The sequence below is a fragment of the Bos grunniens genome, chromosome 3 (genome assembly GCF_055505025.1).
Source record: "Bos grunniens cultivar Pamir isolate PY7600 chromosome 3, Bosgru_T2T1.0, whole genome shotgun sequence".
NCBI classification, from domain to species: Eukaryota; Metazoa; Chordata; class Mammalia; order Artiodactyla; family Bovidae; genus Bos; species Bos grunniens.
In genome coordinates this window covers 114,258,466-114,276,385 of record NC_141167.1, presented here as the reverse complement: position 1 = coordinate 114,276,385, position 17,920 = coordinate 114,258,466, and the positions used below count along the sequence as shown (strand labels likewise).

Sequence of the window (17,920 nt, the reverse complement as noted above, 5' to 3'; positions counted from 1 at the left end):
TGCATGAAAGTGAAAAGTGAAAGTAAGGTCGCTCAGTCGTAATCGACTCTTAGCGAACCCATGGGCTGCAGCCTACCAGGCTCCTCCGTCCATAGGATTTTCCAGGCAAGAGTACTGGAGTGGGGTGCCATTGCGTTCTCCGGTTAGGTCTGCTACCTCTCTGCAATCCCAGAGTCAGTAACACCTAGTATTTAGATGTATAGTATTTCTTCAGTTTATGTGTCACTTTGATAAATGTGGAAAGTACTTTTAGCCAAAAACTTGAATTAGATTTCATTTTAAAGTTTAGCTGAACAAAACCATGTATACTTGGTGGTTTGAAGTCTGACATATAAGTTATAGAGTAACTTTTAACCTACAGCCAATAGTGATATCATACAGCAAAGTGTGCTCAGCAACTGAATAAGGGGAAAAGTTGAAGCCAGATTTGGAGACAGGCTCATCTCATATAGGAAAGTTAGAACTCTTCCTATAAAAATAATGAAAAGCTGACAAACAGAGAATACTGGAATTAGAGACATTTTATTTCTAACCAGTTCCAGGCAACTCAAATTCAATACCGTATTCTCTGTGGTGATCTTTTCCCTAATAACATAGTCTCTTAAGAAACCACAGAGCAGCTGGCCCCTACGGAGTATGATTTGCCTTCCTCACCCAAGTCTGATGTCTTAAACTGTAAAGATTATGGTTCTTATGAGAGGACAGCACCTAACCCTGGACAAAGGAAAAGTATTATCAATTTCAAACACTTGCTAATTTTGTTGTTGTTCAGTCGCTAAGTCATGTCCAACTCTTTGCGACCCCATGGACCACAGCATGCCAGGCTACACCATTCTGTCCTTCACCATCTCCCGGAGCTTGCTCAAACTCAAGTCCATTGAGTCTGTGATGCCATCCAACCATCTCATCCTCTGTCACCCCCTTCTCCTCTTGTCTTCAATCTTTCCCAGCATCAGGGTTAAGACTTAGTATATTTAAAACCTCCTAAGGATGCTTCTTTATTATTTGCAGAAAAGGAAAATGGTTAAAGTGACTTTTTAAATATGTAGAAAGGGGAAGAAGTAACAAAGGAATCTATATACTGCAGTCCTATGTGCCAGGAAGAAGTTCCTCTTATAGGATTCTGTCATGGCTCTTATTCTCTCCAAAACAGAAGTTCATAAATTTCCTCAATTATATAAAACAAACCTAGGAATATACAAGTGCCTATCCAGAGATTTTTAAAAATTTCTTTCACATGTATTATCTTCCAATTTAATGGGTAAGCATGCTTACAATCACCATAGGGGTCGATGTATAGAAAGGAAGAAATATAAAATTATACACAGTAGTTTTCAACCCTGGACACACCTCAGGATTATCTAAAGAAAAATGCTTTATTTAAAAAGAAATGATTTAGACCCATCTCATTAGATTCCATACATTAGGGGTAGGGCTCAGTTAGCTGTCTTTTTAAGATTTTCATAGTGATTATGTACAGGCAAGGTTGAAAACCACTATAGAGAGAATTTAACAAAAAGTCATCCAAACTATTAAGGAGAAAAGGGAAATTAGCAAAACATCAGACAAACTTCTATGATAAAAGCTGTTGCCCTATCATCATTCAAGAGTCAAGAAAACTCAGAATATAATAAAGGTAATAATAAACAACAAACTACAAGTAGCATTCAGACTGATGTTTTTCCAACTAGCTCTTAATCACTTTGTTTTACAAAGAAGGAAGTATTTTTAGCACAATTTGTTGCTGGTTAAACTTTATTTGCTAACAGAACCTTTTAGAAACTCTTTTCTTTCTATCAAAATTTATCTATTTTCCTCCCCTCTTTCCTTATTTCCCCCTCATTTCTTAAATTAATTCAACTTCCCTCCATGAAGAAGTATTTTCACAAGTGTCTAAAATGAACACTGCCCATTTTCCCCACCTCACTATACTTCCTGAATATTTGTATAACTCTGAGATTTACACCAACCCTTGGGGTGAGGAGCAAGTTAAACTTACCTAATGTCGAAACTGTCATGAAGTTAAACTTAAAACAATGAAACTTCCGAGTCAAATAGAAACACAGCATAGAGAAGCAATGAAAAACTATGTCTTCAGTATGAACAACATCAGGTATGATCTTTGACTACTCCTTGGAAGTAGGGACCCAACAGGAGGGAACCCTAAAGACAAGTCCTCTCCCTAACAACAAAAATATTAATATCTCTTCCTCAACCTCATAACATTTAAAACATAATAACCAATTATACCAGACCCTATCCAATCTCAGTGTCTGTTAGAAGGTTTAGCGTATGAAAAATGATTAGATGAAACTACATTTATAGTACAGGAAGTGGTAGTAATGAGATAAAGAAAACAGATATGAGAAGTAAAGTATCTTAGAAAATGTACAATCAGAAAAAATAAAGAAAACAGAGTCAATTGTAAGAGGCCCAGGATTTGAGGGTTCAGCATAGTGGGGGGGACACATGTGTACCTGTGGGTGATTCACGTCAATGTATCGCAAAAACCACAATACTGGAAAGCAGTTATCCTCCAATTAAAATAAATCAATTAGCTAAAAAAAATTTCTTTGCCATTTTTATTTTATTTTTTTTAATTTTATTTTTTAACTTTACAATATTGTATTCGTTTTGCCATATATCAACATAAGAGGGGGATAACTTCTTTTCCACTTCCGTGGAACCTTTTATATTATACTTTGGTTACTGTCAGGCGTCATACATTTCCCTTGGAATGTTTATCTCTCCTTATAAATTTTTAATTTTACTCTCCTCTGTAAAAGTCTTTCTTTACAATAATTATCTCCATCTATTTCCCTCTTCTCAGTACAACACTCACAACATACACCAGTTACTTGGTACTTGCTATGACACATCCTTGCATTAGTCACTGTTTATGCTGTTCTCCTTCATTGTGAGCATGATGGCCTATGTGACCTGGACACAGTCCACCCTTTCAGCCTAACTGCTTACCATTCTCTACCATATAACCTACGTTCATTCACATTCAATCATTCATTTCACTTAGTCACTCAACTGTCATCCAACAAATATTTATCAAGTAGCTACAATATGTCAAACACAATCTAAAAGCAAGGTAAAAAAAATTTTTTAATAATAAAAATAAATAAGAACAAGGTAAGCTCTAGCCATCCCTGACTGCAGCTTACTGTAGGTAACAGCCATCTTCCTTCACCTCTCCAAGCATTTATTCAGAATATTCCCTCTGCCTGGAAGACCGTTCCCACTTTGTCACCATGATTAAACCTTTCCTCACAATTCAGTGCAACATGTGTCTACAATGTACTACGCACAATACAGATGCTGAGAATATACGTATATTTCTTTAAAAAAAAAAAGGAGGGAATTTCCTGGCAGTCCAGTGGTCAGGATTTGAAGCTCTCACTGCAGGAGTCCAGGTTCAATTCCTGTTTGGGGAACTAAGATTCTGAAAGCCATGCAGCATGGCTGAAAGGACTCAAGGAGTCAATAACAGTGATGACAGACAGACCAACAAATAATCAGTAAAACGTGATACATTCTATTATATATATACAGGATAATATGGGAACACTAAAAAGAAACACTAAGCCCAACCCAGTCAAAAAATGGGCAGAAGACCTAAACAAACATTTCCTCAAAGAAGATATACAGATAGCCAATATACACATGCTGCTGCTGCTAAGTCACTTCAGTCGTGTCCGATTCTGTGTGACCCCATAGACGGCAGCCCACCAGGCTCCCCCATCCCTGGGATTCTCCAGGCAAGAACACTGAAGTGGGCTGCCATTTCCTTCTCCAATAATAAACACACGAAAAGCTGCTTAACATCATTCATTATCAGAGAAATGCAAATCAAAACTAAAATGAGGTATCACCACACACAGGTCAGAATGGCCATTATCAAAAACCTACAAACAATAAATGCTGGAGAGGAGGTGCAGACAAAGGAACCCCCTTGCAGTGTTGGTGGGAATGTAAATTGATACAGCCACTATGGAGAACAGTGTGGAGATTCCTTAGAAGACTAGAAATAAAACCACCATATGAGCCGGCAATCCCACTACTGGGCATATACCCTGAGGAAACCACTATTCAAAAAGACACACGTACCCCCAGTGTTCACTGCAGCACTACTGACAACAGCCAGGACACGGAAGCAACCTAGACACCCACTGACAGATGAGCAGATCAAGAAGCTGTGATACATACACACAACAGGATATTGCTCAGTCATAAGAAAGAATGAATTTGTGTCAGCTGAACCTAGGTGGGTGAACCGAGAGCCTGTTACACAGAGTGAAGTAAGTCAGAAAGAGAAAAACAAAGATCATATATTAACACACATATACATAAGGAATCTAGAAAAATGGTACTGCTGCTGCTGCTACTGCTACTGCTGCTAAGTCGCTTCAGTCGTGTCGGACTCTGTGCCACCCCATAGATGGCAGCCCACCAGGCTCCCCTGTCCCTGGGATTCTCCAGGCAAGAACACTGGAGTGGGTTGCCATTTCCTTCTCCAATGCATGAAAGTGAAAAGTGAAAGTGAAGTTGCTCAGTGATGTCCGACTCTTCGCGACCCCATGGGCTGCAGCCCACCAGGCTCCTCCATCCATGGGATTTTCCAGGCAAGAATACTGGAGTGGGGTGCCATTGCCTTCTCCAGAAAAATGGTACTCATGAACATATTTACAGGGCAGGAAGAGAGACACAGACCAGGAGAACAGACCTGAGACACAGCAGAGGAAGGAGAGGGCGGGACCAACTGAAAGAGTAGCCCTGAAACATATATTACCACACATCAAGGGAAAGCCAGCAAGAACTTGCTGTGAGATGCAGGAGCTTAACCTGGTGCTCTGTGACAACCCAGAGCGGTGGGCTGGGTGGGGCCGGGAGGTTCAAGAGGGAGGGGAAATATGTACACTTATGGCTGATTCAGGTTCTTGTACAGCAGATATCAACACAACATTGGAAAGCAATTATCCTTTAATTAAAAAAATACTTAGCCTAGCCTAGGGGTGAGTTCAATTTGCTCAATGCCAATTCTTAAATCTAAAAATAACAATTCCCTTGCTTTTCTTTATAGCTATACCATATATGCACATGCATACATAATGTACAGTTTTCCTGATTTGAACTTCATATAATCATATTTTAAATATTTTTCTGCAATTTGTTTTTCCCACACAGCATAGTGCTTCCTACAAAGTCTAATAAACAGCATTTTAATATCTAATTTAATATCAAATTTTGTTATGACTTCTTCTTTGATCTATGGGTTATTTAGAACTGTGCCTTTTAATTTTTAGTGGTTTAGAAGTTCTAAGTTTCATCTTTTTTATTATTGATTTCCAGCTTAATTGCCGACAGTGAATATATTCCATATGTTAATTTTTGAAATTTGCTGATATTTCCCTTATGGCCTAGTACAAATTAATTTTTTAACACTTTCACATATGGTTGGAAAAACTGTATTGACAGATGCAGTTGTATATACATATGGCCACCAGATCAAATTTAATAATGGCAATAATCAAATCTTCTGTATCTTTGCAGATTTTCTTGTCTATGTGGTCGATGAATTATTGAGAGAGGTATGCTAAAATTTCCCACTATGGCAGCAGAAGGTCAATTTTATCCTGTAGGTCTGTCAGTAATTGTTTACAAGGAATATTACTGGGAACATACTAATTTAGAATTATAATATCTTCCTGGTAAACTAAACCTTTAAATCAACATGTAGTGACTAAGTCTAACACTGCTTTTCTCCTTAAAGTATATGTGTCTGATGCTAGGCTTTCTTTTGACTACTATTTGTTTTTTCCATCCTCTGACCACCTACTTTTTTGTAGCTTTATGCTTTTAGGTGTTTCTCTTATAAACAGCATAAAGCCCAATTTTGCTTTTCTCCCCAATCCAGTCTGACAATCTTTGCTTTCTAAATGCAGAGTTCAGTACATTTCCACTCATTGTGATTACAGAAAATATTCTAGATTCATTTTTACTACAGTATTTTGTGCTTTCGTAATTGAGCTGTTTATTTCTCTCTTAATGCCATCTTTTGGAATGAATCTGTCCACCTCATTCCACGATACACTAGACTTAGCAATGATATATTCTATTTTGCTAGAGGTTACCCTTCAAAACTTTAAAATATCAATTTAACACTCTAAACATAGTCATTATCTTTACCTACTTCTCAAACAATACAAACTTTGAATACGTTAAGTTCAGCTACACCCCTCACAATTTATCAGTTATTATTATCCAGAAATTACAGTAGTCCCCCTTTATCTGTGGTATTGCTTTCTGCAGTTTCAATTACCTGTGGGTAACCACAGACTTCCCTGATGGTACAGTGGATAAGCCAATGCAGAGGACACAGGTTTGATCCCTAGTCCAGGAAGCTCAACTGCTGAAGCCTGCTCCCTCTAGGGCCTGCGAGCCACAACTACTGAGCTCCTGGCTGCAACCACTGCAGCCTGCAGGCCAAGAGCCTACGTTCTATAAGAGAAGCCACCGCAGGAAGAAGCCAGCACACGGCAACCAGAGAGTAGCCCTTGCTTTTTGCAACTAGAGAAAATCTGAGCCCAGCAACAGACTCAGTGCAGCCTAAAAAAATAAAAATATATGAAACATACCAGAAATAAACAATTATTGTTTTAAGTTGCGCACTGAGTAGCATGATGAAATCTTGAACTGTCCTGCTCCGTCCCACCCTTAAAGACGTCAGTTATCCCTTTGCTCAGTGTATCCCGCTGGTAAGTCACTTTGCAGACATCTCAGATACCAGGTCAACTGTCACAGTATCGATACTGCAGTGCTTGTGTTCAAATAAGCTTCATTTTACTTAATAATGGCAAACAAGTGCAGGAGCAGTGATGCTGGCAATCTGTGCATGCCAAAGAGAAGCCAGAAAGTGCTTCCTTTATTTGAAAAGGTCAGGTTCTCTACTTAATAAGAAAAGGAAAAAAATTGTATACTGAGGTTGCTAAGACCTATGTAAGAACAAATCTTCTATCCATGAAACTGCGAAGAAGGGAAAGAAATCATACTAGTTTCATCATCACATCTCAAGCTGCAGAAGTTACGGCCACAGTGTATAAATGCTTAGTTAAAATGGAAAAGGTACTAATTGCTACCATAAGCTATTTTGAGAGAGAAACAGGTCACATTCATATAATTTTTCTTACAGTATATTGTTATAACTATTCTATTTTATCATTAGTTACTGCTTTTATTCTTACTGTGCCTAGAAATTAAACTTTATCATGGGTATGTACATATGGAAACAACATAGTGTGTGTGTGTATATACATATGTAGTATTCCATACTATCCATGATTTTAACCATCCATGAGGGGTCTTGGAACATACCCCCCAAGGATAAGTGGGGGGAGCTAATACTAAATTTCTGTCTTGATTTGTTTTAGACACTGTTAATGTTTTATACCATCAACTTGTTTTAGTTTCACCCATAAAAGATTTGAACGCTTTCAGTAAATATTTTGGAACTAAAAAAAAAAAAAGTTTCGTTCACATTTATTATTTTTGTTGTTGTTGCTGGCTACTCATTTCTAGGTCTCAAAATCTTTTGAGTCCATTTTCCTTCTTCCTTAATTCCCTGACACTTGTGAAGACTACAAAAGATTTTGGATGTCCCTCAAATCTGGCCTTATCTAATGTTTCTTCATGATAAAATCCAGGTTATGGATTTTTGGCAAGATTATCCCAAAAGTGATACTGTGCCCTTTCAGTGCATCACATCAGGAGGTACAAGATGTCAGTACATCTCATGACTGATTATTGATTATTGGTTACTTTGATTATTTAGTTATGGCAGTATAACCCCATGCCTCTTAATAGTGCTCATGTTTTCCATCTCTATGTTTCTATGTTACGTTCTGCATAATTTCTTCAGCTCCATCTTCCCATTTACTATTTATTTCTCCAAATGTGTCTAATTTTTTGTTTTAACGTGTGTATTACTTTTCTAATTCAAACTTTTTAATTATCACATTTCCAGATTTTTTTCAAAATGTCCTGATCAATTCTGATAGTCTTTTGTTCTTTCATCTTACTTTAACTCCTTCTTTTAACATACTTATATTTTGTATCTATTAATTCAAATATCTGTAGTCTTTCAGAGTGTCACTCTGTAGTTTATTTCCTCTAACTCTTGCTCACAGTAGCCTGTTTGCTGGTGTGTTTAATAATTTGGAGGAGGTGCGGGGATACGGATTCATGTTCAATTGAAACCCTACCTTTGGCAATTTTTTTAGATGTCTATTTAAAGTGCCTTTCTTTGAGAAGGACTGGCATTTGCTTTGGCCAAGAGACTAGTAGTAGCACCAACAGAGGATCTCTTAAACTAGATTTTTGTCTTGGTTTTTTGGAGGCCACACAAGTAGTAGAAACTCAGGCTCAAACCAGCATGAGTTAGGGCCTGTGGTAAAGAGAAAATTTTTTTAAAATTCTACTCACAGTCAAGGTACTTTGCAACACTCCCCCTCTGAGGTATGGTAATCTACTTTTTTTTCTTTTAGCAACCAAGAATGGTATTCTTTGGAAGTCCTGACTTTATTTGGGTGGGCGTAGGAGGGCTTCAGTTGCGACTTTTCACTTTGCTTAGGTCCAGAGCTCTCTTTCCCGTTCCCAGATGCTAGGCCAAAAGGATAAGGAAATAACTCCAGGACAAACACTACTTCCAATGATAGCTTACTACATGGATTCATGTTAGCTTGGCTATTTCTGGCTTCCAAGAAATCCTTCCTTTTTCCTCAGTTCAGCCATGAAATAAGAGTTTTGACTTGTTTTTTAACCTAGCATTTTCTGGTATACTAAAATGCAAAGTTTCTCTGTACCTCCAGCCCGCCATATTGCCAAAAACAGACATCTTTAAGGTTTTTTTGAATAATGATAGGGAAAAAAAATGCTTTAGGGTTTAGTAGAAAAGGCAGAGTTTTTAATGATAATTTTTAAAAAGAGATCTGGATTAAATTTCAGGTTCTTTATAAAATATGACTAATAATCATAGATTCAACCTCGATGAGTAGAAAGTGAGAAGAGGGTTTCCTACCAATTCATTTGTCCTGTTTGGTTATTCCCTGCTGCCTAGAGTTACTGTTTTTATAGACCACCCAGAATAGGCCAGTTCCTTGAATTCTGTGCCAAAAATCACTAGATGCCCTCTTTACCATCTACACAATATCAATAAGGTCAGAAAAATTAACCCTTTTAACTATATTTAGTTTATTTTCTTTTTCGGTGTAATAACTATTCGGGTACGCAAAACTCTTCAAACTAGTCAGTTTTGCTTACACATTACTTTGACAAAACTCTGTTACTTTAGACATAAGGTGTATTTACATTTCATCACCAAGTGCCTTCAGGAAATGTTTCTTAAGGCATACCTATATTTGGCAAACGTGTGTTATATATTTTTTCACTTGGACCCATACCAGTAAGGCACAAAAGTTCAATTCTCCACTGAACATCTGAAACAACATTAACAACACTATTATGGTAATGTGATCTCTTCTGAAAGAGTTCAGGTTCCTAAATCTAAAATGCTTTTGAAATCTCTGATTAAAATGTCTATTTGTCTGGCCAGACTTAGTTTTCCGGTACCTGAGAAAAGTTGAGTTAGAACTCATGGTCTGTTATTTAAAAGCCTATGCAGTTTCTATATCAATTAAAGCAGAATAATGCTTGCTTTATATATACATATATATATACACACAACACAAGGCCACGGATGTGGAAGTTGTTCAATAAATATCTTCCAGGTGGTACTAATAAGGTTCAACTAGGGAGTTCCTGTTCCTCTTGCAGACTCCCAGGCCTGAGAAGATCCTCTGTCTCACAGTGAAAAAGACTACAAACGGTGAGGTCAATTAAGAAATACTTCTGAATATTATACATGATGGAACATCTTCATCCCCCACATTTGCTTCAGGGGTAGATCTCAGTCTTTCAAGTCATTGTTGCTCTCTAGCTTTGATATTTCACTGTTTGTGCCGAATTTTCTCCAGAAGAAATAATTCCAGCTTTGTATGAGTTTTGTAGCCATTTCTTTCCTATTTCCTTCTTGGTGTCTGAGATATTCCAACTTGTTAAGACATCTTCATATTTCTTCATTCCTTCTAGTTCTTCTCTGTTTTTTTTTATCTTCAGTCTAAGCCTTTTAAACATGTTTTTAAAATCTGAACAGTTGCTAATATTCCCATTACTTCTTGGCTTTCTGTTCCTAAAGCTTCACATAAAGACAGGCATAGATTTCCTTGGGTTGCTCCTCAGGATTTTCAAGTATTTCAACTTTCTCTCATTCTTATTTATTCTTTTTGTACTATCCATCTAATTTTTTAAACACAAACCTTTATTGATAAATTGAGACCACTATCCCCTCCATCCATAATGGGTCAATCTACTCGCTCATGGAAATAAGACCCATCCTTTGATACACCCATCACCTCAGCATCTGCGAAGATCAGTAATTCATTAAAAGTTTTTTGTTCCTGTCTTATCTTTCAAATCTCTATTGACTTATACAGACTTTCACAACAGGACATACCCAACACCATTCTCACTTCCTGAAGCAAAATTCTACTGTCTTTATTCGTTCATCAAATGCTACTACAAAAAGTCACTGTGACTACCATTATCAGAGTTATTGATGTTCCTTCAAGAATATGCTATCTTTACACAATACCTACATAATCTTTTTTCATATTACAATTGTTTACATATGTGCTTCTCTTACTAGACATGCTTTTATTCATGTGTACATTCCTGGTTCCTTGCTCAGCACCTGGCAAACATATAAAAATATATGCTGTAGGTCTGACTGAAAAAACAATGAGCCTCACCTCAGAGAGCCTAGATAACAAATGAGGAACTAAAAGCACACAGCTTTTAAGAAATCATATAAATGTGTATCTCTGGGATTCCGTGGTAGTATAGTGGATAGGAATCCGCCTGCCAATGGACGGGACGTGAGTTCTATCCTAGTCCAGGAAGATTCCACATGCCGAGGGCCAATTAAAGCCTGCGTGCCACAAAGACTGAGACTGCGGGCTGCTACTGAAGCCCACACACCTAGGCCTGTGCAATGCAACAAAAAGAGCCACCGAAGTAAGAAGCCCACACACCACAACAGAGAGCAGGCCCTGCTCACTGCAACCTGCACTCACGGAGCTCCGTCTGGTACTGAGGGTCCCAGTATAAAATGCACTCAACTTTTGAGAGTTGCACTCATGTTGATGAGTGCAGAAGAATTGATGCTTTTGAACTGTGGTGCTGGAGAAGACTCTTGAGAGTCCCTTGGACTGCAAGGAGATCCAACCAGTCCATCCTAAAGGAAATCAGTCCTAATATTCATTGGAAGGACTGATGCTGAAGCTGAAACGCCAATCCTTTGGAAACCTGATGCGAAGAACTGACTCATTGGAAAAGACCCTGAGGCTGCGAAAGATTGAAGGCAGGAGGAGAAGGGGACGACAGAGGATGAGATGGTTAGATGGCATCACCGACTCAATGGACATGAGTCTGAGCAAACTCCAGGAGTTGGTGATGGACAGGGAAACCTGGTGTGCTGCAGTCCATGGGGTCAAAAAGAGTTGGACACGAGTGAGCGACTGAACTAACTGATGACTTTATATTCACTCCATAGTAATCTAATTCACTTTATTCAAGTAATTTAATTATATTCAAGTTCCTAAATCAGGATGACAAAGTTTTGATTAGCACGTCTCTTGTCTCCTATATTAATCAAAAGATAGATCTTCTTAAATAAAGAAGTTGCACTCCTTGGGACTTCCTTGATTCTTCAATGGTTAAGAATCTGCCTTGCAATGCAGGGGACAGGGGCTTTGATCCCTGGTTGGGGAGCTAAGATCCCACATGCTATGGGACAGCTAAGCCCACACACAACAACTACTGAGCCCGCACACGCACACTGGAACCCCTGTGACACAACTAGGGGCCCACATGCTACAACTAGGAAGTCCGTGCACCACAACGAAAGACCCTGCATGCCGCAACTGAGACCTGATGCAGTGAAATAAATTAGTATTTTTTTAAAAAAGAAAAAGGAGTCCAGTTCTCACACACAAAAACAAAAGAATTTTAATATAAAGGATACGGGTAAAATGTCAAAAATAAATAATGAAAAAAGCAATAATTTTTTTTTAATAATGCAAATGCTTATTTCAGGTATCTCTTCAGCATGTTTTATGTAACTTGTCTAGTATAGTGTCAACTTTCAAAAATAAGTCAACTTGAAATCATGACTTTTCACCGAGCTATCTTAGTTAACCAATTAAAAAGCAAGGTCTCTGGGACTCCATGAAGAGATTTCAAATGCTCTGGGGAATTGTGCTAACATCAAACAACAACCAGAGTCCAATATGAGATCAACTTCATTTTTAGAAAACAACTACATAGAAATAAAATGGGAATGACCTGGTTTGGCTATCAAACATGTGAACAGGAGGTTCATTATACTATTATACTATTTTATCTGTTTAAAATCGTCATAAATAAAAAAGAGATTATTATTATTCAACTTATAATTCCTTTCAGTTCTCAACTAATTTTAATACAGATTTCACTCCTATCCCTAATAAATCTGCTTTCCAAGATTACCACTGACCTGCTAATCACCAAATTCAGTATTTTCATCTCAGTTTTCTGCCTATCCCAAGCCCTCAACATGTGATACCACTGCTCAAGCCCCTCCTGAAACTCTTTTCATCCTTGGCTTCAGAAAACCATTTTCTTCTCATTCTGTCCCCAATCCTATTCACTTTGAGTGTCTTTCCCTGGGTCTATCTATTGTTCATGCTGAGTCACTCAGATTCTTATTATTCTTCTTCCTCTATTTTTCTCCTTGGATAATCTCAGCTACTCCACTAACATCTCTGTCTATCTATCAGATAATTGGTAGGGAGGGGTTGGGGGCAAGAGGAGAAGGGGACAACAGAGGATGAGATGGCTGGATGGCATCACTGACTCGATGGACGTGAGTCTGGGTGAAGTCCGGGAGTTGGTGATGGACAGGGAGGCCTGGCGTGCTGCGGTTCATGGGGTCGCAAAGAGTCAGACATGACTGAGCGACTGAACTGAACTGAATATCTAGGCATTACCTCAAATTTCCCAATATCTAGTCACTATCTCAAATTTATACTAACAATAGAAACCATTATTTTCCACCATGAAATTATTCATCTTTATATGTTGGCTACTTCATATAAGAGTATCACCATTTGGTCCCTCAAGAGAGAAATTTTGGAATTATGTTTCCTTTCTCTCTTTTCCTCCTCACATTCCACACTGTATTCATCATCAAATCCCACAGAGTTTACATCAGAGATGTACCCTGGGATAGGCCATCCTTTCCATCACCATAGTCCAAGTTTAGACTCTTGTCTATTGCTTTACATACATCAACAGAATCCCATGCTGTCTCTGTCAACAGTTTCTTCTCCATCCAAACCATTTTCAATAGCACCCTCAGAGTCATTTTAGTCATCTTCCTAAGATACGAAACTGATTATGTTACCCTCTGCCTAAAAACCCAGGAATGACTGGTTTATAGTAGCACTGAATACAGCAGCATACTAAGCCCTTCATTATCTGGCCTCACTTATATCACCAGCTATATTTCCTCACACACACTTCCACATACATAAAATGCACCGGATTTTTCACTTTTTTTCTGAACTTGTCAGCCATTTCATAACTGTGCCTCTTATCATGCTGCTCCCTTGGCATGCCTCTCCCGTACTTTCCACCAGGCAAACGATCGTCGTACTGTAAGATTCAGCTTCCTCTATGGGATTTCCCTCATCATTCTGGCATTCAACAAAAGAAAATGTTTTGTGCATCTATCAATATGACATGAACCTTCTCCTCAAGGAATGCATATTCTGGTTTATATTCTTTTAGTACTTTGTTCATACTGAAGTTATGACATTTATCACATTATGCTATAGTCATCCTGCCACACGTCTCTCCTCCCAGCTGGATCATGAGATCTTTAAAGGCACGGCCCCTGTCTAACTACTCTTTGACTCCCCAACATCTAGGATGCTGACTTTGTTCATGTGCAGAGTATGCCATGGTTAGTGGGAATCTGAAAAAGATGATTTTTAAGATCCCTTTGAATTCTAGTATTCTATAATTTCAACATTAATGCAGCACTTCTTAGTTGTGATTTAGCTGAAAACCTGTGTCAAATACAGCTAGAATGCTTAAAATATTTATATTAATTCCTGTTCCAAACCTACGGAAGAGGAAACAGAATTACTGCTCTAGTTAGGGAAGAAATCATTCAAGTGCCTTATAATCACTGACACTCAAGTATCATAGTATTGAGGGAGGTAATATTATAATTACATTTTAAAGGTAAGTAATTGAGGCATAGAGAGATTAAGTAACTTGAATAAGACAACAAAGTTACTAAGCTAGGTGGGGAAGCTAGGATTTGAACTCAGTCTAATTTCAAGGCCCATGATCTTTTTCAGTTCAGTATTATGCTTTATCAGTGCTCTGTTTAATAACTTAAGGCTTCCTTCATTTAAAAAAAACATGAACTTTACTTTCTGCCAGACCTACATGAAGAACAAGAAAGAGGAACCAATCTTTCTTCTGTTATCTTGCCTCTGAGGAGGAAAAAACAAATCCATTTTTCCCTAGCTTATGACTAGAGCAAAAATAATAAATAATAAGAATTCAAATTTCTAGCATTAGTATCCAAAACAAATATCTATACACTTACCTCATGGGTCCATAGTTCAATATTACAAATGCCAAAACTATCATCACACAGATAGCTCTTCGCTTCGGACTAGGAACTTTAAGCCTCTGGTTCTAAAGAAAATGATCATATTAAATACGATTGAATTACACATCAGTCTTACAAAAAGCAACATCTAAGATAATAATAACCCTCCTCTTTACCAGTTATGAGAATGCTTAAATGAAAACCAAAATGCAAATATAAGGAAAGAATACTTTTCAAAAGACTAAGGAGAGGAGTAGGAGAGAAGAGACACAGCAGCCCTTGTTACAGAGGCCTCTTCACCCAAAGGAAGAAGTCAACAATTTTATGTTTTTATGAATCTTCAAAGAATCCCAAGGCACTGTACTTTAGTAATCTGTCTCTCTCTTAAATCACTGTTTTCAGTAACATAATGGAATATTCCCATGTGCTCAGGGTAAGATAGAAAGAGCAATGTAAGAAGCCAGTCTCCGGTGGTCAGGACTCCACGCTTCCACTGCAGGGAGCATGGGTTTGATCCCTGGTCAGGGAATGAAGATCCCACATGCTGCCCTGCACAGTCAAACAAAAACGTCCCATTTACTAGGCAGAGGCATCTGTTTGGTTCAAGAAAGCACTGCAGTAGGAAATTCTGAAGGCAGCAGATTTCATGAACAGAACTGAGGTGATTAGCCTCATTGGGATGCATAGCAACGAAATACAAAGTATAGCATAGTGGTTGGGTGAACTGAGAACACATTAAATTTTTAAATTTTGTATTGTTTACTCTTTTAAAAGGGAAGACCTAGTGGGACTACTTAGGAGACCTGATGTGATTCATTTAGTCAAAAAAAAAAAAAAAAACAGAGAAAGGGTGCTATGATAATAAGGGAGAAGAAACCCAGGAAAAGGAGATAATTTTTATACACAGCTTGGGAGGTACAATTCCAAAGCTCCTCTTTCCAACATTTTATCCTTATGACAAATGTTTTTGGGCTTATTGTGCCTGCCTTTTCCTATTATTATTTTACAAAATTTAATTTAAAATGTAAAATTTCCAATTGCTTTATCAGGAAAAAAAAATACTTCAACCCATCATCTCGCCTCTATCACTAACTAGCACTCACCTCTGATACAACTTCATCCAGTTGCCGCTTCAGGGAACCATTCTCTTTCTTCAGCTTCTCATTCTCCAAAAGGGCTGCCTTTAACCTTGCCTCTAAGCCTAGCATGTATTCTTTCTTCTTCTTGCGGGACTGACAAGCTGACTCTCGATTTTTAATCATACGTTGCTGTCTCCTTAACACAGCAATCTAGGAAAAGTTACAGTAAATCAAAAATAGTTGGATTTTAGAATCACATCAGTGAAGAATATACTGATTTTTATAATTATCTTTAAACAAATTGTTCAAAAGATAGCTTATTGGTTGTTTTTAAAAAAATACTCAAATGAAATAAACTGAAATCAAATGATTAAATAAGGCCTTCTAAAACCTGTTAAATGATTTCTTCTGGTGTTTTCACCAGAAATAAGACTTATTTATTGATAAATAATAAATAAGATTTATTTATTGACCTTCCCACTTTCCCTTTAGAAATACTATTTATATGTATACATACAGCTTTAATCTATATCAGAGGCCCTGAATTACTTGACTGTTTTTCGGAACCATCTATCCAGTTACTTATAGGGCCACTTCTGCTGGTAGAGTTACCATCACTTCAAATTCACCACATGCCAACTGAATTCATTATCTCCCTCTACCTATTCTTTAAAACCTACTGATTTTCTATCAATGGTATCTCTCAGGATATAAAGGAAGGTGTGTCCTGTAACCTATTTTTCTTTCATTCCCTACCATATTAACTCATCTCCAGACTACTGCAACAGCTTTCTAACTACTTCAGCTGGCTTGAAGCTCCTTCTGTCTACAATTTTTAAGATAACTTTCTTCTCCTAAAAACATTTTAATCTTGCTGCTGCTGCTGCTAAGTCGCTTCAGTCATGCCCGACTCTGTGTGACCCCAGAGACGGCAGCCCACCAGGCTCCCCCGTCCCTGGGATTCTCCAGGCAAGAACACTGGAGTGGGCTACCACCTCCCTCTCCAATGCATGAAAGCAAAAAGTGAAAGTGAAGTCGCTCAGTCGTGTCTGACTCCTAGCTACCCCATGGACTGCAGCCTACCAGGCTCCTCTGTCCATGGGATTTGCCAGGCAAGAGTACTGGAGTGGGGTGCCATTGCCTTCTCCATTGCAAAAGCAAGCTAGTCACATATTTTACCTACCCACGTTTGCTTTCAAAATCTTCCATAATGCGACCACTCTCTACTTTTCTAACTCTCCAACTATTCACACCATACCTTCCAATCAAGGTTATTCCATGATCTTCACACATATCTAACGCGTTCCTTTATTCATACTGTGTGTTCTGATTTAGAATGCTTTCCTCTACTAAGCTATTTAAGGACCATCCAAACTCTTAATTATGATAGACCACTTGGAGTTTTTAATATTGTCTGAATTACTTATGCCCTTGTAATTCAGAAGATACAGCTGAATGCTCTGTTTCAAAAATGCTGACTTTTTCTCTCTTTTCCTAGATTTTATACCTCGGAAGCCAAAACTATGTGATATGACCCACAATATCTACCATAATCAAAACTTACTGACCAAAATTATTTTTGTCATATTTTATAAACAAAGATGTGAAAAGTGTTTTAGCATTAGTCTATTTCAGAGAGAATGTGAGATAGTAAAATTAAGTCCATAAAAAGAATCAAATAATATTAAATGTATTATTGTAAGTGTACAGATGACAGAATTTCTGACTTCTCTGTTTTGTAAAGGACTTTTAAAAAAGGAAACATTTTACTGTGGCTGTTTAATAACTTTCACTGAGATACATAAATAAAATTAAATGATTTAATGCTGATTTCTTTTGAAATAACACTGCAATTTCCACCCCATACTACAGTTTCTAGAAATAGAGGTATACCAAATCCAACTGAGCAATCAGACTCCATAAGGAAAAAAAAAGAATCCACAAGGAAAAGAAATATTACCTGAGATATCAAGAAGTGTATCTGTCCCCCCTTTTTTTTCTTTTTTAACTGAAACATCACAAGAATGCTGACTTTGGTTATCATCAATCTACA

At 37.7% G+C, this 17,920-nt stretch overlaps 1 protein-coding gene across 2 annotated transcripts in view; it reads right to left on the bottom strand.

Annotated features, from left to right (window-relative positions):
• The window catches only part of ATF6 (activating transcription factor 6), a 234,229-nt gene that overhangs the window by 169,155 nt on the left and 47,154 nt on the right, over positions 1–17,920 (bottom strand). For both annotated transcript variants that reach the window (XM_086393780.1, XM_086393781.1), the window contains exons 8-9: positions 15,892–16,077; positions 14,783–14,874 (exon numbers count right to left, since the gene is read on the bottom strand). In XM_086393780.1, the coding sequence (XP_086249906.1) occupies positions 14,783–14,874; positions 15,892–16,077 (278 nt within the window). The remainder of the gene's footprint in view (positions 1–14,782; positions 14,875–15,891; positions 16,078–17,920) is intronic.